This window comes from Pipra filicauda, unplaced genomic scaffold (assembly GCF_003945595.2).
Source record: "Pipra filicauda isolate LSUMZ 115617 unplaced genomic scaffold, ASM394559v2 scaffold645_size190756_pilon, whole genome shotgun sequence".
NCBI classification, from domain to species: Eukaryota; Metazoa; Chordata; class Aves; order Passeriformes; family Pipridae; genus Pipra; species Pipra filicauda.
This window is the reverse complement of record NW_024104804.1, coordinates 197-26,603: the sequence shown is the minus strand read 5'-3', so window position 1 is coordinate 26,603 and position 26,407 is coordinate 197. Positions and strand designations below refer to the sequence as shown.

General features: G+C 43.6%; 2 protein-coding genes across 2 annotated transcripts in view; one reads left to right on the top strand and one right to left on the bottom strand.

The window, feature by feature from the left end:
• Positions 1 to 25,753, top strand: part of LOC120324665 (unconventional myosin-Vb-like) — a gene marked incomplete at its 3' end in the record, with an annotated part of 106,069 nt that extends 80,316 nt beyond the window's left edge. Inside the window, exons 15-20 of the mRNA XM_039388403.1 lie at positions 1,242 to 1,391; positions 1,989 to 2,086; positions 6,719 to 6,805; positions 23,991 to 24,102; positions 25,365 to 25,625; positions 25,676 to 25,753. Coding sequence (XP_039244337.1) covers positions 1,242 to 1,391; positions 1,989 to 2,086; positions 6,719 to 6,805; positions 23,991 to 24,102; positions 25,365 to 25,625; positions 25,676 to 25,753 — 786 coding nt within the window. The remainder of the gene's footprint in view (positions 1 to 1,241; positions 1,392 to 1,988; positions 2,087 to 6,718; positions 6,806 to 23,990; positions 24,103 to 25,364; positions 25,626 to 25,675) is intronic.
• LOC120324666 lies at positions 9,135 to 17,222 on the bottom strand. Its single transcript, XM_039388404.1, has 2 exons — positions 16,999 to 17,222; positions 9,135 to 12,261 (listed from the first exon to the last, which is right to left on the bottom strand). Exon 2 carries the CDS (start codon positions 12,131 to 12,133, stop codon positions 9,401 to 9,403), a length of 2,733 nt encoding a protein of 910 aa, XP_039244338.1. The 5' UTR covers positions 12,134 to 12,261; positions 16,999 to 17,222; the 3' UTR covers positions 9,135 to 9,400.
• Positions 25,754 to 26,407: the final 654 nt, after the last annotated feature.

Sequence of the window (26,407 nt, the reverse complement as noted above, 5' to 3'; positions counted from 1 at the left end):
ACTGATGGTTTTGACTCTGCCAGTTGGGAAGGAGGGATCTGTCCTTCTTGCTTATCCCCCAGCACCTGTGGAATAGATCCTGGGCTGCTAAGGATGATCCCAGCGTTGCATTATGCGAGCTGAAAGCTCAGCTCTGAGATCCTTCTCCAGGAATAAGCAATGCTGTTATTGATTAGGAAGTGGATGGCACTTCCAGCTATGTGTTCAGAGGATATTTCAAAATCCAAAATTACAGACAGGGGTTTTACCACATTGTGAAGTGTGAGATAGTGATGCAGAGCCCGTGTTGGATATCTTACAGTATCAAGCCTATGCCATCCAGACATCCCAAGTTTGCAGGAGTCAAAGCATCCAAGGCAGTGACATGTCATCCAAGTACAACAGCTGTCAGGATGTCTCTTTTTTGGGGATAGAGGGTCAGGCAAAGAAGGTGAGAGCCTTTGTTCTGGTAGGAGTTGAGTGAGCCCCAGAGATCAAAATAAAAACTGTGAGTATGAAGCAGATCCTTAGCAGGCACTGTCCTGGAGTCCAAGATGTGAAAATTTAACAGCCCTGCTAACCATGCCAGATTTAAGGTGGCTTGCTTAATATTCAAGTTCCCCAGTCTAATGCAAATTTGAATATCCTGCTCCTTAAATAATAATAATTAAAAAAAAGACATTAAGTGCATTTGCCAGCTCACCTGTTCTCCTGTTTATGAAGTGGAAATGTTGCTGCTGGCTTGCCAGAAATCCCAGACTTTAGGGATCTGAGGAGCCAAATGTGGTGCATCCAGGGCTGTGGAATGGTGTTCCTTGCTTGTTCAGCTGATAGGCAGGTAGTGAGGAAGTGCTGGTGTATCTTTAATTGTTAGAGAAGCAAGGGTGCCTCTGAGGCCATGGTGGGACCTTCTCACATGGAGACCCCATTACTGGGGTGTGTGCTGTTCAGGCAGCATCCTTGATGAGGCCAGGGCTGGATGAGTATTCTGAAAACAAGCCCACAAAACTCTGGGGTTTTGTGTCTTGACAAGATTTCAGCCTCTTTTTTTTGCACATTCAGGGTCTGATGAACTATGAGACAGAATGGCCAATGGTCCTGATGTGGGTTATGTAGACAATGCTTCTTGCTTTCACTTTTCTCGCCCTTTTTCCCCTTCCAGGCTCAAGATGGGTAAAAAATGACCTGACCAACGTGACTTGGGTGGGTTCATTCCCCAGTGAGCAGGTCCAGAGTTGCTCAAGTGTTGTTGTTTGTTTTAGTATCCAATGGTGGCAGACTTATTCCACGAAGAGAAGGGTGCTGTGCCCGTCACTCCCGTGGGAAAGGGAACATCCAAAATCAGCGTCCGTTCTGCCAGGCCAGCCATCAAAGCTGCCAACAAGGAGCACAAGAAAACAGTGGGACACCAGGTAATGTATGATTTGAGTGAGTCAGTCAACAACAGGGGAATCCAGTTAAGATCTTGTTGCCTCAGTTTGAGTCAGAGATAAATGAAAAGCTGTTGGGGATGGAAAGGCACTTTCCCGCGACCCGTGTTTGGCTGTTGCATTTTGGGTGACTTGTAGCAGTGTCTCTGGAAGAGGAGGCTTGAGTAGTCATGACTGGAAGTAGTTGAGAGGTTTAAGGAGGGTGGAACCACTCTGTGATTCACTGGAATGTGTCCCACTGTACTATGGAACTCATAAATTGAAACAATTTCAGAAAAAGAGCAATTTTCCCCTTGTGTGGACAGTCAGATGGTGCAACAAGGGCCCAGAGAGGTTGTGCTGTCTCCACCCTTGGAGATATTTCAGAGACCCAACTGTGTAGAGTCCTGAGCAGACACTTGTTGCTCGTGAACCTTAAGCTGGAAGTTCTCAACCCACCAGTTGCTGAATGCGCTGGGCAGGCGGGGAGGTTCACGCTGCATCACATCCAGGGGCTGGTGCCTTGTGGCACCTTGCAGCTTGGGCTGCAGGGCTGCATCACCTTCCTCCCTCCTCAAAATGAGTGGCTTTTTCTTCCAGTTCCGCAATTCGCTGCATTTGCTGATGGAGACCCTGAATGCCACCACCCCACACTACGTGCGCTGCATCAAACCCAACGACGAGAAGCTGCCCTTTAAGTAAGTGGGCTTTCACGTGAGAAAATATGTTCAGCTTTAGAGCAACAGAGTGTGCTTTGGGACCTTCCCCTTGCTAGGGACATTGCCCCCTCCTTGTAACGTTGTTCCTGTAACTGGAAGGTTGCAGGAGTATTTTGCTGGAGTCACTTTTTTGGGTTTCGTTATGTGCGTTTTGTGCCTGTGAAATGAAGACTAATTCAGGTTATAGTAATTCATAGATATACTCTGCTAATAATACTGAGCATCCTTGCTTTGCAGTAATAGGGTCTTTGTACAATTTCTTCTTAGACTTGCTTTGATTTAAATAGTTACGGTTCTAAGCAGTGAAAAGATGAAGAAATTAAAATGCAGAGAAAAGTAGTGGGCTTGCAAAATGAACAAAAATGTCTTGGTGCTTCCAAAATAAATGTGGAAAAAGTAAAGACGTGACTTGTATCAACTTCAGGCAGGTTTCCAGGTGAGTGAACAGCTGAAACAAAAAGCCAGTCTTGATCTTCCTCTGTAGTTCAGAGACGTACCGTGAGCGGCAAGCGCTGTGAGCAGAGAGCTTTTAGCCTTGCTTGACCTCTTGGTCGTGTCTTTGTACCCAGTTTTGTTCCCTTCAGCTCCAAAACCCTTGTCTGTTAGCATGTAGGAGCCTCATAGATCATGTTGTGATGTCCTTTAAGGGCATAAACTGCAGGTGGTGACCTTTAAGAAAGCAGCTTATGATTGTAACCCATCAGCAGAGAGGCATTTCCCTCCAGCTGATCCAACGCAGGCTGAGGGCTCCCAGTGAGCACAGTGCAGCCTCAGGGTGCAGAGGCAGCTCCAACAGTGTCCTGAGAGGAGGGTGAAGCACCTGTAAACAGGCTCACCTTTGGTCACAATGTGCTGGTGGAGATGTATCCACCAGGAAGCTTCCTGGCTTGACTCTTCTTCCCCTGCAAACAGCAAAGTGAAGGGTATTAATGGTTAGAAGATGTTCAGACACGGGTTTATATTTAACTGATTCCTTAGATGATTAGTTATCAGCTCTGTGTTGGCTGCCTGTGCTGGGATGGCAGTTCCTGTACTCTGCTGTATCTGTTTCATGTACCTTTTTGTAGGTACTGGAGATGCTTAGGGCCACACCTCAGTCTCCTGTTGCCTATTGCAGTGTTTTTCTATTTAAATGAAATTCAGGAGTAACACTTTGTGATTGATTGTTTTCTTTAGCTAAAACACAGAAGTATTTTCTGAATTGCTGTAGTGAAAGTGTCAAGGATGTTCCACGTGGTGAAATGTCTTCACATTTCCAAAGGGTGTTTCCAATACTCCATGTCCATACTCTGCTATACTTTCAGCCCATCCATCTTCACTTCTTTAGCTTTTAACTTTTCAATTCAGTTTTTCATGTGATGCTCAGGATACAGTTAATATAATTTCACAAATGTGTAAGCTCCTGATGGGGAAGGTGCAGTAATTGTCTGAATTAACTCAGTTGTACTTCTAAGCTGTTATGTGTAGCAAATAATAAGAGGATAATTCTGCCAGTGTCTGCTGGCAGTTTAAGTGATGGCTTGGCCTGATGTGATGTTCCCCGTCTGGTGAATGTCAGAGTTGTCCAAGCTCAGGGTTTTGAGAACAAAGGATAAACTAAAATAACACACAGGAATGGTTCTGGTTCAGGTGTCTCCCACTGGGGGGTTCTGCAAGAGATGATTTCCCTCCTCACCTGCCATGGATTGCTTAATTGACATGTGATCTGAGAATCTTGGTCAGTATTGGTCTTGCTGCCACAAGCTTGAGGAATTTGTATCCTGAGCTTGGCTTGAAGGAAGTCACAGAATCATTAAGGTTGGAAAAGCCCCTCCCAGACCATCGAGTCCAACCCGTGCCTGACCCCCACCTTGTCCCCCAGCGCCATGTCCAGTTGTTCCTTGGACACCTCCAGGAGTGGGGACTCCACCAACTCCCTGGGCAGCCCCTTCCAAGGCCTGACCACCCTTTCCATGAAGAAATTCCTTCTGATGACCAACCTGACCCTCCCCTGGCACAGCTTGAGGACGTTTCCCCTTGTCTTGTCCCTTGTTCCCTGGGAGCAGAGCCTGACTTCCCCCGGCTCCCCCCTCCTGTCAGGGAGTTGCAGAGAGCCAGAAGGTCCCCCCTGAGCCTCCTTTTCTCCAGGCTGAGCCCCCCCAGCTCCCTCAGCTGCTCCTCATCAGATTTACCCTCTAAACTCTATTTGCTTATAAGTAAAACTTGAGTCTGGAGAATACTGGGATGGCTGTAAAGGACTCTGTGTTTCAGAACCACATACTGGAAAATACACAGTGCTGGGAGGCATCTGTGAAGTGAAACACCAGTGGCACTGCTCCAGGTTAGCACTGAAGTGATATCTTGTAGCATGCAGAACACTCAGCATTATGTTTGTTGTTCAGTGAGAAAACAAATCTTCTCTTCCTAAAACATAACATTTTTCAACTCACAGGAGCATTACATTTTTTTGCTAAAATGAGGTGTTTGTCCTGGAGAAGAGAAAGGACCTGATAGTAGCCTTTCAGTACTTACAGGGGCTACCAAGAGGACAAACCCTTGCTCTTAACAGTAGTGTGCAGTGGGAGGACAGGAGTCAACGGCCCCAAATTGACACCAGAGGTTCAGAATGGGGATGGGTAAACATGTTTTTTTCTCCCTGAGGACAGTCCATCAATGGAACAGTCTGCCCAGAGGGATTGTGCAACTTCCGTCTTCGGAGGTTTTCAGCTTCTGATGGGTTAAAGCCCTGAGCTATGGGTCTGCCCCCGTAGCTGTCCCAGCTTTTAAACACAGGAGGTTGATTTCATCAGGTTTCTAGCACCCTGCATTACTTCCATTCCTACTTTACAGCTTGGTGAAAACATAAGATCTATAATGAGGGTGAGGGGTGTTAGGCTTCCATCCTGGAGGAAACATTGGCACCATGCAGTGATATTTGCTGCATCTGGCCGCAGGCTGTGTCTGAGGTTAATCCCTAATGGAGAAGACCGCAAAAGGCAGATGTGCAAGGGGAATGCCTGACTTCAGGTTGTTCCTTTGTCAATTTTTCTTTTAAATTCTGTTTCGGGCAGGGTTTGTGATCTTTCACTTGGGTTTCCAGGCCAAAAGCAACCTTCTGCCAGTTGCTTCTACCTGCCATGGCAAGGAAAAGAAGTTTTTAATAGTGCGTATGGTGCCACTTTGAAGCTCTTTATTTCAGTGTTAGCCCATAGCTGGAGTTTTTGCAGATAGACAACTGTAGCCTCTCTGGTTACTGCATTCCACCTTCTCTGAGCAGGGCTTGTCTGCTTCGGAGAGAGTTTCCCTTGTGTACGACGTAGATTGCCCTGGGATCTTCCAGGTCTGAAGCTTCCCCGTCGATCTGCCAGTCCTGTTTATTATTTATTGTTATGGAAATTGTACCCTTGTGGTTTCTTCCTTGAAGTGAGTGACAGCCCAGACTTGATTTTTCACCCTACGCAGTGTTTGTGGTGTTGCAGTGAATAACTTGCTGGTAGTCTTGACAGATCCAGGGAATTTAAAAAAGCACAGAGAAGAAGAGAAGTATTTTCCATTCTGCTTTTGTACTGCAGAGACCAGGCAGAATTATTCATGTAGTCTTGACTTGTGGGTGTAAATATTTTGGGCTTTCAGGGAGAGACAAGCAGATACCTGAGAAGCTTTTGCTTCTCACCCTTGCTGTGGAAACCTCACACAGCTGTGTACATCTGCACTGTATGAGTCCAAGCTTGATCCAAGGAACTCTTCCAGGATCTTCCAGGGCTGAAGAGCTGGGACCTCGTTGTGCATTCTGTGTTGGGGTGGAAGGAGGGAGCAGCAATGGAGGACACTGGTACCTGGACTCACTCTGTGCAAAGATAGACTGATCTGGGAGTGGGCTCATGCCAGGAACCAGAGAGAGCACAGCCCAGGTATTCAGCTGGAAGTTGTCATGAAGTTTTCTGGCACAAATTGCTGATGGAAATGAGATGCCAGTGGTAAGGGATGATGCCAGCTAAAAAGAGGAGGGCAGAAACCCCTTGCATTATTCAGGAACCCCTCGATGTTAGTCAGGAGCATGAGCACCACTGTTCTTGGTAAATGTAGTCTGTAAATCCATGGGACCTGGTTTTGGTATGGAGTTCAATATATCAGACTTATTTTGCTGTTGAATTTGATTTCTGGACCTTATAACTGCAGAAGTAGTACTGTCTGGTTCATCAGGCAGCTTGAGGTGGGGTAGCCTGTTCCCTTCTGTATTGTAATTGTATTGCTTTACGAAGCTGGGTAGATTATGGCTGTAGGGACTAATTAATTGCAGCAGACTCTCATCTTATCCCAAGAAAACCCCTAGAGATTGATAGCAGGGTGGTAGCAAAGCCTGTTATGCTTGAAAAGTACAGCAACTTGTGACATGGAGAGGAAATGTGTGACATCTGTGCAGTGTGTTCCCAAAGCAAGGCATGAGTCATACTAGGACTTGTGAGGGAATGGCTCTGGACTAAAAAGTACAGAAGATGGTTTTATTCAACCCCTACTCTCTAATGATGAGAGCTGAAGACAATTCCTGTCTCTGCAAGAGTCGCTGTCAGGTGGGTTGAAAGTGTGGGTTCCTTTTCGCTGTGTTAATCTCTGTCCTAAATATAATTGCAGATTTGATCCAAAGAGGGCAGTGCAGCAGCTGAGAGCCTGTGGAGTGCTGGAGACCGTCCGGATCAGTGCAGCTGGATTCCCATCCAGGTACTGGGCTGGGAGTTTGCTGGGGTGTTGTGCTGCTGGTGTGATTTACTCAGCAAGTTCCTTATCCCGCATCCTTGGAAGTGCTGAAGGCCAGGTTGGACAAGGCTTGGAGCAACCTGGGTTAGTGGAAGGTGTCTGCCCGTGGCAGGGGAGTGGAACAAGATGAACTTTAAGGTCCCTTCCAACCCAAACCATTCTGTGATTACCTGAGGCGAAAGAGAGAGAGAAGGACACACTGGTGTTTTCAGGAAAAACAGTGTTTATTTAGATTGGTTTGTATCCAGGGTAGATTTTCTCCTTTTTATATTTTTTTTTTTTTTACAGTTTGCCAAACTCCCGTTAGGTCCTGGGTTCCTCAAATCTAAGAGATTCATTATCAGGCAAAGAGCTGCAAAGTGAGGCTGACAGAGGGTGTGTTGTGCTGTGCCCAGCGTTTCAGCTGGTGCTTTCAGTTTGGTCCTGAGATGTAATTTGATGTGGTGAAATACCTGAAAAAGCTGATGCCTGGCAGATAAAGGAATCCAGCTCTGATCCCAAATGGAGGTGGACATCAAGTAGCAAAACAACAGCTTTGTATCCTCTGCACCCATCTTGCCTGGAAGCAAGCGTTGCCCTAGAGGACTTCTTCCCTGCTTGCCTGAAGCTCCTTCCACTGTACAATTTACTTTCCTTTGTGAGTTTTTTTTTTCCTGGCATCAGACAGCTGTTGCAATTGTCATTTCAGAAAAAAAAAAAAGATTGTACTTGCAGAGAAAGAAAATAAGGATTGTAAATTATTACTATAGACTTCCGCACTGCACATCCAAAGCATGCAAGGCTTCAAAATCTTGCATCATAAAAAGGAAGGGTTATGGTTGGTGTGGCTCTTGCTGATTGTGTGATATAAAATTCAAAAGAGGTTTTTAAGGCATAATAAATCAGGAAACATAAACTATAAATAAGCCCTGAAGATGACAAGGGCAAATAATTCTAAAAATGCATCAATTGCGTTTTAGTGCCAAGCAGCTTTGTGTTCATGTCAGCAAAGCCATCAGCCTTTTTATATGGGACAAAGAAGTTATAAATATGCTCAGTGAAGAGTCGACTGAGCGTGGTGATGTGCACCATGAGAAACTCCCTGCCCTGGACTCTGGGGAGGACTCTGCTACTCTCATCTCCTGCAAAGCTGCAAAGACCTTCTGGCAATTGATGGCACTTGTCTGCATGTTGAGATCAGGTGGCTCTGCTGCACTTCTCCTGTGTTGGCCAGTGACCTCTATGGACAGACACAAACTGGTGATGGGCTTCTTCTTGACCAGCTGAGCCCAAATACTTAAGGAGGAAAAAAGGAAAAAAAGAAGAAGAAATTTTTCATAGAAACCAATTCCTCTCTTTCCTCTGCCAGTGTGGAAGGGTGGCAGAGGTATGTGGAGATTTAGGTCCTCATTGTGGGGGTCTGACCCTGTTAGAAAACCCAGAATCACCTTTGGGTCTTATCTCAGACGTCTCGAAGGTACTTGTGGAAGTAACTAATAAAAAGTTGCTCCTAAATTTCATGATCTCTAAGCCACAGCGAGGAATTAAAAACCAGCCCATGGGTCATCTTTTATTATTATTTTTGTTGCAGGGCCAAATCTGTCTGTCCTCTTGCAGTGAAAACCCTAAAGCAATGAAAAAGCTGGGTTTTTTACATGGAAGAGGCCACTGGAAGGCAGCTCTGTGCTAAGCAAGCAGTCACACTCCCCAGTGCAGGTTTGGGGAGCTCTAACTTGAGGGTTGTCCACGAGTTTTGTTACTGGTCTTGTCACGGCTTCAGGGATACCCTGTTCCTCTCCATTCATAACTATACTACAGACTTTTATCCTTTTTCTACTCATCTAGCTGCAGTTTAGACCCTACAGCACTAAAATCAATGTATAATTAGTAACTGTGGAGGGGGAAAGGAGGGGAGAAACCACTGCAAATCCTGGAGACCAGCCAGGATCTATTTACAGCAAATAATTGATTGTTGCAAAGACCCCTCCACCCTGAAAAACTCAAAAGTGATACTCTCAGCTCTGCTTGTGTGCTTTTGGTTATGAGATCTTTTCCCAGTGTTGCCCGTAACCAGAAGAAACACAAACCAACAGAGTGCCGGTTTATGCGGTGCTTTATTCGGGGCCCCGGGAACCTGAGGACTAGCGTCCAAAGTCAGGATTCCGAAGACCCTCATTTTCAGTTCAGCTTTTATACACAAACAAGTTTACGTGCAGTTTCCACGGCAAAACAGTTACAGTTTCCACAGCAAACCAGGTGCAGTTGCAAACAAGCTCATACTTCATACTGATAACAATTAATAATCATCTACTCCAATCATAAATCTGCTTAAGTTGTCTTATCCCTAGAAACTGTTTAACAGACCTTAACCACATCCTAGGTAACAAATCGTTGCATACATGCCTGACTAGATCCTTTGATTATGGTTTCCACTTCACACACAAACAAAGTTGCTTTCTAGGCCTACTCTTCTACTAAGCCTTAGCCATTCTACTACTAATTTAAATTGCTGTGCAACATGTCCCCCCTTTTGAGCATTCTTCAGGCTTTGCTTGCAAGGATGCTCAAATACAGCAATCTTCAGGCTGTAGTTTCTTGGTAGGTAGGAGGTGATTCATTTTGCGGTGAGATTATTTCTTTCCTTGTAATAGCTTTCATGATGCGTCTCGTATGTTGACCTTCTTTTACAATCATTCCTAAAAGACACTTGTAAACAGTTATGGCTATGACAATAATTATTACAATTAATATTCCGTACTGGATAACAGAAGATATCCATCCTGACACATGAAGACCTAGGGAGCTGAATAATTGCCCTATCCAATTATGTTCTGCTTCTTTTTGCAGTTCATGAACATTCTCGTCAATTTGTTCTAATTGGCTAATATCTTTTTCTACTTCTTGAGTGACATTTGGGATGTGTACACAACAATGCTCGTCCTTTGCATGCAGGTAGCCGCAAACTCCATGTTCCTTAAGTAATATTAAATCTAATGCCATGCGGTTTTGTATGGTCATTCTAGAGGTGGCTTGTAATTGTAAATTTAGATCTTTAAATCCCTTCTTAGTGACTGCTGCTAACCTTTCAGTTTGTCCCATTAATTTAAACAACATTTCTCTGTTCCGGTATGTTGAGATTGGTGCGAATAGAGACTCTAATGCCCATCCAAATTTAACTCCTGCTGATGGTTCATGCCAATCTCCCAACCTCAGGTCATCAATATCTTTACTAACTTCTCTTTTCCTCCGTGGTTGTATTTCCATTGATGTTAACTTATTTTGCTTCCAGAATGGACAGAGAGTAGGTATCCCTAGTGTGACAGGTACAACCGGACCATTTATGGGTATGTGGGTGGTCCACTGGCCATGTCCCATTACCCATACCAAATTTCCTGGGCTCCTAACTGTAGTGGTACGGCAATCAATGTTATTCACAGATCCTTTAATCGTATGATTATATCCCCGACATTCACATCCCAACTGCAAGAGTGTTTTGACTGGCGTTAAACCTATCTCATCGTCTGGGGTATCACATGTGTATATTCGAGTACAATTCCAATCCTCTTTTGTACGTGTTTCTGTCCTCCAATTATGATTCCCTCTATTTCCTATAGAATAAGTTTGATTCTTTTTCCCTTTCCAGTGAATGCACCACTGTACTTTTCCAATGTAACTATATGTCTCTAGTAAGCTGGGTCCCCAAATTGTTTGCCATTCCTCCATGGTTGTAGAACTTGTAGTATTTTGACACACTTCTTCTTGCTTTTCTCGTTTTATTCGAACTTGTACTTTAAAACATGGGTATGTTACTGAACCTGAGATCAAACAATTTCCTTCTAACTTTCCAATTTTCTCACTTTCTACCCAGCGAAAATATCCAGGCATCTGTTCACATTGTTTTTTAGTCACTTTGTCTCTCAATAAACATGCATCTGTCATTTCATTCCATGTTCTAGTTACAAATCTGCAATTCCATGTAGTATTCTTAAACATTCTAGGGATTTCCGGTACTGGAATTATTCCCCATGGGATTGGGTCTCCTGCAGCATGAGGCATAGGGAGACATGCAGTGATTTTTGTGACATTCTGTGCTTTCCCAAAATCACGAATTAAGCCTACAACTAGGTTTTCTTGTTCTACTTCTCTATCTGGAATCTGCAGGTTACTTACTTGTCGGGTTATTCTTTCAGTCCTTACGTGGACGACAGTAATTCCAGTCTCCCACCAGTCATCTCTACTTATCCAGCAAGTATACTGGCCCTCATCTTCTCTTCTTTGAATTTCTTTGATTTTCAAAACTATTGTATCTGCTCTCTTCTCAATCTGATGTCTTTTTCCAACTTTCAAGTTCTGTCCCTTAAACCACCACCCATATTCAAAATACTGTCCTTCTGGAATTTTGCAGCTTAGAATCAGATCTCTTCCTTCCTGGGCCGAATAAACACTATGTTCTGGTCTAACTCTTATTCCTTGATGTGGTACGGCTACTGCTGTCCTTATCCCGTGATCTTTTTCTTCTCCACATGAGACTACACAAAGAAATGTACCTTCTGTCTTTCCTACTCTGGGATTAGAAATATTCAGCCACCCTTTGCCTCCCTTACTATTTGACCACCAGCTAACTCCTTGACTTTGTGATTCCCAAGATTGATTTGCCACATTTAATTTCCACCACTTTACTTTAACTGATTTTCGACAATCATCAAATTGGAAGGTACAATTGATTTTTAAAGGAGGACCATCCCACATGTCTGATTGTTTCCTAGTGGGTAAAACTCGCACTTTGGTCACCGTCTTCTGAGTCGTGTTTATTGTTTGTATTTCTATATGTCCATAATCAAAACTTTCCCAAATCCAAACTACACACATATATGTCCCTTCCATAGCTTTGTACACTTTGGGTACCTGCAGAACGGTGTAACCTTTTTGTTGTGTAGCATCCCAAACTGTTGTCACTCCTTCTGTCATGATTTGGTCTTGATCTCTCCATCTCCACTTGACATGGACATCTCTTAATTCAGCTCCCTGGTCATCTGAAAATAGACAAGTTAAGTTTACATCAGTGTGTTCTGGTACAAATAAATAAGGATCCGGGGTCTCAATTCTCACGGTGGTTTCTGCTAAACTTATCAACCCCAGGAACACTATGATCCTCAATGGTTGGCTCGAAATACCATTCTTGTGGGTGAGAGAGGTTCTACCGACCACGAAACTGGAACCTTCTTGACCCGAGTATAATGGATCCAGCTGTCGATTCCTTCGACTTTCACTGCCGTGTAGGTCGTCATGATCACCTGGCGAGGACCGTCCCATGTTTCTTTCAGCGGCTCCACCGACCAGTTTCTCACGTAGACATGATCTCCCGGAGAAATGTCATGCACTGGATTCTCCAGGGGCAAAGGTCGATTCCACTGCAACGCTCCTCTGAGGGCTGTGAGAGTCTTATTTAAAGATAACACATAATTAAACACTGCTTGATCACCTACTATATGAGGATCCCCTTGGTAAGTAGCTGCATGATAAGGTTTGCCATATAATATTTCATATGGACTTACTCCTATTCTCTCCCTTGGTTTGATCCTAATTCTCAACAAGGCAATGGATACTGCTTGGGGCCACGGAATCTTTGCCTCCTGACAAATTTTCTTCAATTGACCTTTCAATGTCTGATTCATCCTTTCAACTTGTCCACTAGACTGTGGTCTCCATGGTGTATGGAGATTCCATGTTATCCCTAATACAACTGACACATCTTGTACTATTCCTGCTATAAAGTGCGGTCCTCGATCAGAGGACAACCCTAGGGGAACTCCAAATCTTGGGATGATTTCCCTCAAGAGAGTTTTTACCACTTCCTTTGCTTGATTAGTCCTACAGGGAAAAGCCTCAGGCCATCCTGAAAAGGTGCAGACATATACTAACAAATACTTATAGGATTGGGCTTTAGGCAACTCAGAAAAATCTACTTGCCAGTAATCTCCCGGTAACTGACCTATCTGTAATTTTCCCATCTGCACTTGCTTTCTGACTACTGGGTTATTCTTTATGCACATAGGACACATTGCATTTACCCTTTTTGCCAATGTTAACATCTGGTTTGAGAAAACCTCATTTTTCAAAAATTTTACCAATGCTTCTGCACCCCAGTGGCACTTATTGTGTTCTGTTTCAAGCACTGCTTTCATTATTCTGACAGGTAGAATCACTTGTCCTATGGGGGAAATGTACCACCCTTTAACATTTTTCTTTGCATTTGTCATTTGAGCTAATTTCTCATCTTCCTGTGAATAATGTGGTTTTTCTTCCATATATGGTATTGCTGGATTATTTTGAACAGGCAAAAGAACCATCTGAGTCCATACTTCTCTCGCGGCTTGCTTAGCCGCTTGGTCAGCCTGTCGATTACCTCGAAATTCTCGTCCGGGATCTCTCTGATGTCCTTTAACATGCATTATTGCCACTGCTGAGGGCTTGTGTATTGCCTCTAGCAATTGTAAAATTTCTTCCCGATGTTTAATCGTTGTCCCTTGAGAGGTAAGAAGTCGTCTCTCTTTCCAGAGTGCTCCGTGAACATGAACTACCCCAAAAGCATATTTGGAGTCAGTCCATATGTTAACTCTCTTTCTTTGGCTTAATATTAAAGCTCTCACCAATGCCCATATTTCGGCCTTTTGTGCAGACGTACCTGGGGGTAGTGCATTTGCTTCTATCACTTCTTGTTCAGTGACCACTGCATACCCAGCATACCTGGTGCCGTTCTCCACAAAGCTAGATCCATCAGTGAACAATTCCCAGTCAGGATCTGCCAATGGCTCGTCCTTCAAGTCTCTTCTGCTCGCGTAGACTTGTTCAATGGTCTCTACACAGTCATGCTCCAGAATACCTTCTTCCTGTGTAGACCTAAGGAATTCTGCTGGGTTGAGATGGTTAGTGATTTTCAGTTCAACATCATCTTGTTCTCTCAACAAAGCTTGATACTGTAACATACGGCTAGATGAAAGCCAATGCCCCCCTTTTTGTTCCAAAACTGCTATGACCATGTGGGGTACGTACACTACCATGTGTTTTCCCAGAGTCAATTTTCGTGCTTCTTGTATTAAAATAACCGTTGCTGCCACAGCTCTGAGACACCCTGGCCATCCCCCACTTACTGCGTCTAGCCGTTTGGAGAAATATCCAACCGGTCTTTTCCAGGATCCTAGATGCTGAGTGAGGACTCCTAGAGCCATTCGTTGTCTCTCGCAGACATAGAGCTGAAACTCCTTGGTTGGGTCCGGCAGTCCCAGGGCAGGTGCTTCTTGGAGGGCTCTCTTCAATTCCTGGAACGCTTTCTCTTGCTTCGTCCCCCAGGTCAGCTTGGGCTCCTTTACTGCTTCATATAAAGGTCTGGCAGTTAGTCCAAAGTTGGGGATCCACGGTCTGCACCATCCGACCATTTCTAAAAAAGATCTCAGTTCCTGATTATTTCGGGGCATAGGGATAACACATATTGCTTGAACCCTATTTGTTCCTAAGCGCCGGGTTCCTTGGGAGATTTCACATCCCAGATAAATAACTTTCTGGTTTACTAGTTGTGCTTTTTCTTTTGAGACTCGATAGCCTGCTTGCCCCAGCATGTTTAACAGTTCAATGGTTAATTGACGGCAGAGTCCCTGCTCTGTATTTCTCAAAAAGATGTCATCAACATATTGAAGTATTATATATGAAAAAAAGAGATTCTTTTACCTGAGTAGTCTTCCATTCTTCAAGTTCCTTTGCTAACTGATTACCAAATATCGTGGGTGAGCATTTGAATCCTTGTGGTAATCGAGTCCAAGTAAGTTGTAGCTTCCGTCCAGTCTCTGGGTTCTCCCATTCAAAGGCAAAGATTTTCCAACTTTCCCGTGCCAGTGGTATGCAGAAGAAGGCATCCTTTAGATCAATCACTGTAAACCACTGAAATCTCTCAGAAACAGATGTTAACAAGGTGTAAGGGTTAGCTACAATGTCTTTTGTGATACGGTTTACTGCTCTAAAGTCTTGCACTAACCTATACTTACCATTTTGCTTTTTATCGGAAAAATGGGAGTATTAAATTCTGACTCACATTCTTTTAATATCCCTAAAATTAAAAACTATGTGATCATAGGAGCTATTCCTTTCCTGGCTTCTAAACTAATTAGGTATTGTCGCACTCTAACGGGTTGTGCTCCTTCTTTCTCTTAAAGAAAACAAGTAAATATCTTCACTGGCTTCTAACTATATATCGGCATAAAAACTCTCCTCTGGACAAAAGGGTTTTTATTGCTAACATACCAAGTTAAAAGTTCACAGACCCAATTCTTAAAAGTACCATATACGGGCCAGTAAGTATTATTTCCTATTCTTCTACCTCCCCACACTTCAATACAATACTTAATCATTTTCTCCTTTGATCTTCTATAAGTGCTGGAATAACAACTCCGGTTCTCTAAGAGGTTCCCCAAGGGACTTTCAGGGGGAATCCTCAGCGTCCTAGCCTCAAAGTCACCTTTTACTAATCTTCTTATCAGAGGGCTATTTGTAATCTCTCTCTGAGGTTCCTCTTTTTTTTTACTACTTTTAACTTCATTCAGAGGTTCCTCTTTTAACTTCTCTAAAAAGGCTGAAAGAGATTCTCCCCTATTCCGTCCCACCGAGCACAGCCCTGACCAGTCCAGCGTCCCTGGTATCTCACTTTGCACTCCCTCCACCAACAATTCTCGGTAATTTCTCAACTTTCTACAATCTCCAGACACATTTGGATCCCACCCGGGATCCTCCCGCGGCACAAAATCATCCACTGCTCCCCCCGCCGCCCGGGACAGAGTTCGCATTCTTTCTTTCGCTCTTTCCACCATCACTCTTAATACCATTTCTTTTTCAGTTGAATCTAGAATTGTATCTAACAATACCTGTAAATCATTCCAGTCTAGATTTTGAGTTTTTCTAACCATTTTTATAATACAAGTCACCTGCTCTGTATTTTCTCTGTATGACCCAGCTGACTGTTTCCAAATTAATATATCATTAGGTAAAAAAGAAACTTTCATCATGACTTTTCTCCCGTCCGCTCCAACTGCTTCCCGCGAAGGGGCCATTAATCTCGGGGGTGAAAGCGAAACTTCCCTCAACTTTCCCCCCCCTCGCTGTCTTTCTCTACTCCTCCCTCGTTCTCTTCGTGCTCTCCGCGTTCGTTCAGCTAAAGGAGTTCTATCAAAATCACATTCTCCCTTTTCTCTTTTCTTCCTCATCCGAGGACGATTCTAGCGGGGGCATGGTGGGTGATTGTGCCCTCACACGTGAAGGGAGACTATCTCCCGAGGGCGCACTTGGAGTTCTACCGGGGGAGACTAACAAAGACACATCCTCCTCTGGTTCTGAAAACCGTATTTTCCGCTCATATTTATCATCCAATCCTTTCAATATCATTATACTCCGCTCTTGACATTCTTTACATTTATCATCCTCCAGTTTCAGTTCTTTCAACACTAAAATACCACATTCCTTTTGCCACTCAGTGTTATGTTCTAAATAATAAAACAAGTCCAGATACGGTATTTCATCCCACTTCTCATTCTCTCGTAAATATCGCATCAAAGGGGTTATAATTTCCAAAGTCAATGAACCATTTCTAGGCCACTGCATTCCTTCTGTCTCATATTGAGGCCATACATTATTACAGTAATCAATCAATTGTTTCTTGTTTAACTCCTGTCCAAAATTTCCCTCCTTCCAATGTTTTAACAAGCAACCAAGCGGAGAATCGCTAGGGATATCTTTTTCTGCACAAGATAATGCTCTAAAAGTTTTAAACGGCATCATACCGGCTCACACATACACCGTAATGTGAATTCCTCAAATTCACAATACACCACAATGTGAATTCCTCAAATTCACAATACCACAACCATACAAAACAATACGTTTAACGACCAACACGACAACACAACAACATAAACCAAGTACATATTCCAAAACCAAAACCAAAACCAACTCGCCAATTCTCCCTCTGAGTGGCGAGTGCTGGTACAGCGCGGCTTTCGCTACGTCTTACGACCAGCGCCTAGGCTTCCCAACCGAGGTACCTTTAGCCCAACCTAGCGGGTAACTTGCGGTCCCGTCTTATAGGCAGGCTCCCAACCAACAAACCTAAAAGAATAAAGCACCTCCGGGCTTACCTGGATGGGTTGTCCGGCGGGCGCGGGGTCGGGCACGGGTCGATGTCTCCCCAGAAATCACCTGGTTGCCGGCGTGGAGTAGATCAGCGCGTGAGCCGCCCCAGCTACCCCCGGAGTCCCCAGTCTGGGTCGCCAGAAAACTGTTGCCCGTAACCAGAAGAAACACAAACCAACAGAGTGCCGGTTTATGCGGTGCTTTATTCGGGGCCCCGGGAACCTGAGGACTAGCGTCCAAAGTCAGGATTCCGAAGACCCTCATTTTCAGTTCAGCTTTTATACACAAACAAGTTTACTTGCAGTTTCCACGGCAAAACAGTTACAGTTTCCACAGCAAACCAGGTGCAGTTGCAAACAAGCTCATACTTCATACTGATAACAATTAATAATCATCTACTCCAATCATAAATCTGCTTAAGTTGTCTTATCCCTAGAAACTGTTTAACAGACCTTAACCACATCCTAGGTAACAAATCGTTGCATACATGCCTGACTAGATCCTTTGATTATGGTTTCCACTTCACACACAAACAAAGTTGCTTTCTAGGCCTACTCTTCTACTAAGCCTTAGCCATTCTACTACTAATTTAAATTGCTGTGCAACACCAGGACACTGAGAATACATAACTCTTCAATCACTGCAACTTGTCACCTCTTGTTCTTCGTGCGGGGGGGGGAGGAAGTGTAAATTCCTATTTCAGCCTTTTAGAGTGACCTTCTCCAGTGTTTGTGATGCTTCAAGGACAGATTTTTTTCGTGTATTTTAGTGTTTCCAGAAGATAATTGTATATAGGAACAGCTCTGCACTAAATAAAATACTCACTTTGGGCTTTGGTAGCTCTTCACCCTCATTGGTCATAAAATTCCAGTCTTGAAAATCCAGACCCAGGAGCTGGACAACATCCTTGAAAGACTGTGAATAATCTGTGTATTTGAATTGGCTTTATAAACCAGCTTGGGAAAAGGTGCTTCAACAGGATCCTGTTTTGTGGGAAATAGTTGCTTCTGCATTTTTATGTGCCATCTGTAAGTGAGCATTGATTATTCCTCTGTATTTCCTTATATTTTGAGATAAGTCGATTTATATTGGTTGATTAATGATAAAACCAAAAAGGAGAGTCATTGCTTTAAATTTAAATCCCATGTGAAGGCTCTAAATTTAAACCACTTTAAAATAATAAGAGAAAACTTGATCTTTGTGAGTTTTGTTTCACTTTGGTGTAAGCAATTTACCTTTAAAGCAATAGGGAATTTTCAAATTTGTTTATCTCAATCTAAGTTTTATTACAGAAGCTGTAGAAAATGTTTACTTTCATCCTGTAGTGCTTACATCTGAATATTTTCCATCATACTGTTACAAGAGTAGCTTTTGAGAGTGATGTGGCTTTGGGTCAGAGATCTCTGGATAAAGACACCTGCTCCAATTTCACATCAACTCCTTCATGGGTTGAAGAATTCAATGTTTTGAGTATTTAATAATTTATTTTTTTTTACCTTTAGGAAAATAAATAATTTTTTAATGTAGGTTGTAGTTCCTCAGCCCGTGTGAGTCACTGGAAGATGAAGCCATGTGCTCCCCACTTCGGTTGCACCTGGTTTTATTTTGTCATTTCCATGGTGCACTGCACTCTGCCTCTGTCTCAAGTAAATTGAAAATGTATCATTTGGTTTGAAATGCTGCACAGCAGTTAAGAAATTTATTTGTTAGCATGTACATAAATGGCTGTGATGAATGGGCTGTCTGAGGTGTGCAGATAGTAAATCTATCATCAGCTTCCCAGGGTAAAGCGTGGAAGATGTCTCTATGCTATACAACCATTCATCTTCTTTATAGAAACTGGCTGCATAAAGATGAGTCTGTAGAGAATTAATTGGTGTGGATCTCCATGAATCACAAAATACTCTCTAAAATAAGTTTTCAACTTGCGTTTTATCAAAACTCTACATTTTTCTTCTTGCTGGTTCTGGTGGTTTCCAGTCAGTGCTCCAACAGTGACAGTCTCCCACTGTGCCATCACTCTGAATAACCTCACCACTGCAGCCTCTCTGAAATACTGTTGTTGTAATTGTTATGTATTTATAGTTTAAGCATTCTTGGCATTTGGCTGCTTCCCCTGGTCCCCGAATCTGACTGTCAGATGCAGCATTTTTGTATCAATTCAGTGTGAAATCCCAGCTGCTAAACTCCATAAACATTAAACATTTATAATTGAAACCTATCATGGGCATCCTTGGATATAGAGGGTTTTTTTAATATAATGTGCCTTTAGCTGTCATTTCAAAGTAACAAAACCTATAAATGACTGTGGCTACCAGCAGTTCTGTTTGCCCACTCCCAAAAAAAGGTGTAATGTGTAAATGGAGGGGTTTTTCCCCTCCTTGTTCTTCTCTTTGAATATATTCCAGCTAATTTCAAGCCAGGCCAGCCTGCATGTTTTAGAGCTAATTGAAAGGCAAATCTGTTCTGCTGCAATAAACAAGACAAGCGAAATTTTCTCCCTGAGCCACAGTTTTAAAAATAATTTCATGTCAAATCTTGGCTGAGAGATTCAACCTGCATCCTCCTAAACAGGCTTTGGATCCTATGGAAAGATCACTGTAGTCCAGCTCCTCACTGCTTAAAATTTTGGCCCATTCAGTGGAAGGTACCACGTGGTGCTGGCAGGATTTCTTACACAAAAGGGATTGCTCAGCACATGGGATGGTCTTGGGTGATGGGGTTAATTAATTTAGTTACCCTGAATGGAAACATTTTACATTAAGTTATTTTAGGCTACCAAAAGAAAACCATAATATGGTCAAGAGTTTGAAGCTTTGCTGACTTATTATACTCCTTTCAGCTCTTAATTCAGCACACAGCTGACATAACACTGCTGTAATCACCCTGAAACAATGAGTTGGAGATATTTTGGGCAGTTGCTGACTGCTTGGAGAGATGCTTTTCAGAGGCTTCCTTAGAATGTCACCCCTGGTTTCTTACACAAGCCCTGCCTTTAATTTGAGGTTGTAATAAACCCAGCTTGGCTCTGCAGCAGAGGGGCTGTGCTTGGGTTCATAACCCCTTGATTTGGGGCAGGAGCAGCCCCTTTGCTCTGTACCTTGTAGTTTTCTATAAAACATCCCAATCTTGTTCTTTAAAATACAGAAAAAAGAATAAATTTATTTAATAAAAATTAAAGTAAATAAAAACAAAAATTAATAAAAATAAAATTAATTTGCAATGTGTGTTATGGCTTATTCCTTCTTTATAATTCCTGTAAAATGACAAAGAAATTGCTGGGATGACCAAGCGTCCTGCTCCCGGCCAAGCCCTTGAGCATCCTCCTTGCTGCTGGAGCCCAGGGAGGACTTTTTTCCACAGGCATAAGTTATTTTCCTGTATCCTTCCATTCCTTTTATTGCCTTTTCCCCTTAGTGACCTGTGCTAACTTCAAAGCAAAACATAGATGTTTGAGGTTTGGTTGTGCTTGATCTCAGTCTCAAAATTATTCTTTTTTTTACCTTGGGAAAGTTTGAGAAGCATCTGTCCAGTTCTTCATGTCTCCTTCTTCGTCTTTCTCAGCTGTGCAGGTATAAAAATCCTCCTAATTCCAGCTCTTTCTCTGCACTACCTATCTGGATCTTATAACTTGACAATTATATGGAATCGTATTTATTCAGTGGCCCTTGGTGGTTTCCAGGTCCCAGCACTGAGCCATGCCCATGCTGTGTGTTGCCATGCCCATGCTGTGTGTTGCGTGGCAGCATCCTGAAAACCTGTGATCTGCATTTTTTTATTTAATACCTGTCAGCAAGTTGAACTGAAGTGTAACCTTCCCATAATGTCTCCCAGCCTGCTAAGCTGTGGGGTGACATGGCACATCCTTTGTCCCCGACTGGGAATCAGTGTGTGGTTTAGCAGGTGGGAGACAAGTTTTCTCCTTTTTCTTTTTTTTCTGAAAACGAAAGTGTTGAACCTAAAGAAGAGACGTATATATGTGCAGAAGAATAATTTAAAGTGAGCTTCAGCATTTCTGCACCGGTGAGCTCTCCCTTGCAGGGGTGGGGGATCATGTTTGCTTCTCCCGAAGCACGTTGTTGTAAGGAAATTTTATACAGCTTTGAGCCTCAAGAGGTTCAGTGAGGCATGTTACATTAAACCTGAGTGCTTTAATTGTTCCTTTCTCCGGGGAGGATCCTGTAACAGCACCTATGAGCCCCTGCAGCTTTCTTTTGCTTGTGAACTGGGATGGCAAATATTCCAGCCAAACTCCTGATGGACCAGCTGAGCCCCAGCCAGGCAGGGATTTTGTGTTGATACTCCATGGACAATAGCACAAGCAGTGTTATCTCAGGGCTGTCATCTCCTGCTGAATCAGCAAGGATGGTGAGAGCGTGAGTTCTGTGCTGTGGATGTGCAGCACTGGGCTGGGAACCTCTGGGAGATGTGAATAGAGGACTGTGGACACCACCAGCCCAGATAAACACCTGGGCAGCAATCACTGAGTGTATTCCCTGCCACTTCCAATATCTCATGTGAGACTTACTCCTAAAAAGTGAGTCATTTATGTTCAAGATGGACTCAAATGGAAACACGTGGAAAATCAATTTTTGCCACGTTGTGAAATGAGAGCAACGGGCTCCGAAGAAAGACCCATTATATAGTGACTTATGATCTATTTTTAAGGAATTCCTGCAGGTGCCTGACTCCTGCTTGAGAGTGGCTGCGGGATCTCCCTCTCTTTCTCGATGCTGGAAGATGATGGATTTTGCTTTCTGCCCAGCTTGGACCTGTGCCCTCAGTTTCTGGTGTTGCCTCTTCACCATCTGCTCTTACTGGAGGAACCTGGGTGGCACCTGTAGGATGATTTTTTTCGGCAAATAGTAGCAGTTCATAATATCAGCACCTAAACTGACTTTTTTTCCCCTGATCAAGCTCTCCCTGGCTTGAGCAATACCTCAGCCAGGCAGGATGTCTCCAGCATCGTGTGCTTGGCTGGGTGCCTCGGGCACTGCATGCTCTGCTTCTCCTCTCAGGTTTGATTTGGAGCTGTGTAAACCTCAGACGTGCTTAAAATGAAAATGGGTTTTATTTGCACAAAGCAAAGTGGGAAATGTAATTATAAAACCGAGGCACTGGGAAAGCAAAGAGAAAGCGAGTTCAGGCTTAAACCCTACAGGACACAAAGCTCATAGTCTTGCATAATCTTTGTGTTCAGTTTTCATCCCAGAGAGAGCTCCTCATAGCTGGTATCTTAGGTTTTTTGTTGACAATCCAGTACTTTTGGTCATTTGAAGGTGGGATGGGGATTAAATCAGCGCTAAATCTGGATGCTCCAGAACTAATCTGAGCAATCCGAGTATTGGAAATCCTCTCACGACAGTTTCCCTCATTCCTCTGTCTCCAGGAGCTCTCCACCTTACCTTTGGCTTCAGGTGCAGTACGGAGCATTCCCTAGTTTTTGCCAGTCCCATATTCTTTGCCAGTTGTGTCCATGCAGGAGTTGCATGTTGCTTCCCAATCCTTATCAGTCCATTTTTTTCCCTTTTTCTCCGTTCTGTTTGCAAACACTTTCTTCTACTGTACTCTTTCAATTAGACTATCGCTTTTAATCAGACTGGCTTTCTTCCCCCGACTGCATTTTCTGAAGTGACATGAAACTGTGTTTTGGTCGTGTATTTTGGAATAAGCAATATGCCTGTCTAAGTAAATACCCCATCTTCCAATCTTCAAGATGTTTCATGAGAGGTATCTGCAGCTGATAGCTGATGATTGTGCAGGTCCTTTGTTTTATGGAGTGTTTTATAGAGCTGGCAGCCTTGGCTGCTTGGGTGGTGTGGTGTCTCGCCCAGCCCCACCACTGCAGACTAGCCAAGGATAAGGACCTACCACGAGCATCACTCTGGGCATTTACAATTTATTTTTCCTTTCCGCCCGCTCCTCTCTTAATCTCTAGAAGTGGAAAATTAGGAAGAATTTAGTGTAATGACACAAAAAATACAGGCGTTTATGGGGCTGCTGGGTGCAGGAGGTGTTTATAGCAGCTCTTCATGCAGTGTGTTCTCATCCTGGCTGCCACAGCATCCATGTGGGTGAGGATCAGGCTCACAGGTGGTTGAGTAAGGGCAGGAACCAAATTCTCTGCAATTCTCTCCCTTTGATGTTTGTTATTTTTTTAAAATAACGATGACCGCTCTGGACATCACTGGAAAAGCCTGATGTTTTAATTAAGAACTCAGGTTTTGAGGGCATTTATAACTCACTATGTTAAATTACAGAAGACTGAAACTTGGCAGATGCTGAAGCAATTTCAGGATCCCAGTCTGCAGGCTCTTCATCTAACAGGAGCAGCAGGAGATGTTATTTCCTAGCAGTAGGATGCAGTGCTCTAATTCCTTCAATTAGTGTTGCCTGTTTGGAAGCTTCGCTGCTGGTGACAGTGAGGCATCTTCCAAGGGGCTGGCTTTGTCTTTTCAGCATCAAAAGATTTTATGTTTGTTTCCAGGGCCTATATCACAGACCTCAAGGTGGAGCAGTTAATGAATTAATGTGTTGTAATCAATATTCAGCAAAATTTGGAAACACAAAATAAAAAAGCATATCTTTTTAATTCATTCTCCGTGACTATCAAGATTGCTTTTTTTCGGCCAGTCAGAACATACATGATTTCTCCAAAATTATCATCTCCTTCCTGAAGGGAACGGAGTTGTTGCATTTGAGTGGTAAAGTGCAGCAGACTGGGAAGCACATCAGGAGGACTGAAAACAAGGTGATCTGTGGCCTTTCTGTTCCAGGCTAGAAAGGCCCTGATAAGGTCATTCAGTGACTGAGAGTGAGGGTGAGGTTGAGGGTGACCAAGCTCCTTTCAGGTGTCTTTGATCCATTCTGTGGGTAGTGGTGAGAGATCCCCCAAAATATGAGTTCCATATTTTGACTCACCTATGACTCCAAACGCTTTATTTTAGGGAAATATTGCCAAGCATGCAGACTAATCCAGTGCATGCTTTGCTTTCAGGTGGTCCTACCACGACTTTTTAAAGAGGTATCGTGTGCTTATGAAGAAGACAGACCTCGCTAAGAACGACAAGAAGCAGATCTGTAAGACCCTGTTGGAAGACCTCATTAAGGTGAGCTGGGACCAGATCTTTGGCAGTGATTTTAACAGCGCAGAAGTTGGTGGCCTTCGTGTGCGCTGAAGTTGCTGCTCCTGCTCCAGCTTCACCTGCTGCTTGTGCAGGTGCTTCTTCATCCCGGGCAGCCTGGGGATTTTTTCCAAAATGAGATAATCTTGCAAGGAGGCAGAGGGAGCAAGCGTGACATGGGATCTCATGGTTGTGGTCAAGATGCACGTACCATTCCAGTGCTGGTGAAGTCCTGAGTTTGCTGTCACTGGCTGGACATGATCAACTGGCCACTTTTTAAAAATGTGACATCCCAACCCCTCCTTCTGTTTTTGGCTAGCCATAGCTGGAGCATGTGTTAGAGCTCCAGCTTGGGACAACATCATGAACCTTAATGAATCATTAAATTACTCTTTGCCTTAACGAGTAAGAGAAAAGTGCAATAAATGCCTTATCTTGATGTATGGGAGACTTGTAATAGCCCTATGTGGAAAAAGCATCCCATAGATTGGGATTCTTTTCCCATAAGCAAATTGGAAGTTTTTGCCCCCTCTCCTTACCAAAACCTTGCCGCTCCTCCGTGCTTTATTTTTAAATAGCAAATGTGCACGCAGAGGTTTCTTGCTGTTGGGTAGCCCCAAATTTGCACAACACCTTAGCCAGGTTTTAATGTTTGATCTCTTGTTTTCCTGTGGTTTTTGAGGAGTGTACCTAACTGGATTCCTCTCTGCAAAAGCTGTTTTCCTTATGCGCCAAGTGTTTCCCTTGGCTGCAGCACCTTTTGAATGACTTTGCAGATGAAAACATTAATCTTTTTTAGAAACAAATCCTTTCTTTAAATGCTCTGATGTTGCATTTTTGGTTTAGAATGTGTCCCTGCCCATGACAGGGGCACTGGAACTAGATGATCCTTAAGGTCCCTTCCAACCCAAACCATTCTAGGATTCTATGATTTCTCTATTCAACTTTAAAGAAACCCAAGAAAAAAACCAAACAAACCAAATACAAACCAAACCAAACCGAAAACTTCCCAAGCCATTCAAAATCTGTGTAAATACATGGAATTTAAGACTGAATTGTAGTGCTTGAGTAGCTTGGGGTCTAGTAATATCTTCATCACCCAATTAAGAAGGGATGTGAGCTGACAAATTTTATTCAAAGGGGGATTTTTACTCTGTGTCTTACTGAGCAACACAGACTGAAAATAAATAAATAAATAAATAATGTTTACGTTAATTAAATGTCGTTTCCCTTGTGCTTTTGAAAAGGATCCAGACAAGTTCCAGTTTGGACATACCAAGATCTTCTTCCGCGCAGGCCAGGTGGCGTACCTGGAGAAACTGCGGGCAGACAAGTTCAGAGCTGCCATCATCATGATTGAGAAGACGGTGCGGGGGTGGCTGCAGAGGGTCAAGTACCAGAGGCTGAGACAAGCCACAGTCGTCCTCCAGCGCTACACACGCGGGCACCTGGCACGGAGGTGGGTCGTGGGGAGCCCTCCGAGGAAAGAGCTGGCTGGGAACTCGAGTGTAAAAAAACCACCTCTGCCCACTCGTGCTTTCGATTTTCCGTCTTGTAGGTCTTCAACTTGAGGTTTTCGTACAAAAACACCTTTGAAAACGCCCTGCGTGGGGTGTTGCCTTTTAACCCCTTGAATGTAAGGCACGTACTGTGCACGTGGATAACAATGTAGTGAAAGTTTCTGTGCTGAAGTCAGGACTCGTTCCTGGTCCCTCTCTTCAGCTTTACTTGGGGGCAAGAGATAAAAATTCTTTACCTCAAACTGGTTTCATGTCTACACTAGTTTAGTTTCTAGGTGCTGGGCCAAGGTCATAGCATAGGCAGCTGGGTTATAATCGGATGACTAAAGTACTCTGAAGTATTTAGGTGAAGGTATTTCACAGAACTAATATTTTCCTGGGACTACCTGTGGTAAAGGGCATTTGGATCAGCCAGGGAGCAGTTGGCTAGTTGATATGCACTGTCTTCTGCAGGGACCAGCTTTGTTCCTCCTTAATGTCCAAGGGGAGCTCTCAGAATTGATTGGCTGTATCCTTTTTAATGAGAAAAATCACTCCGAATCACTGGCAGTGGGGCTGTTTGCAGTACAGAATAACAGAGCTCAGTGTTTAACTCTTCATGTGAAGGAACCTCAAGCTCCCTCGTGCCAGTGGCTTGCTGGGGTTTCTGTAGATAACACTGTGCTGGGCTGCTGGTGTCAGATGTGTGGTGAATGTGAGGGAGCAGAAAATCAAAGGAATAGCGTCCCAACACAGCAATCACTTTCCATCTCTTGCCCCTTATTCAAGTC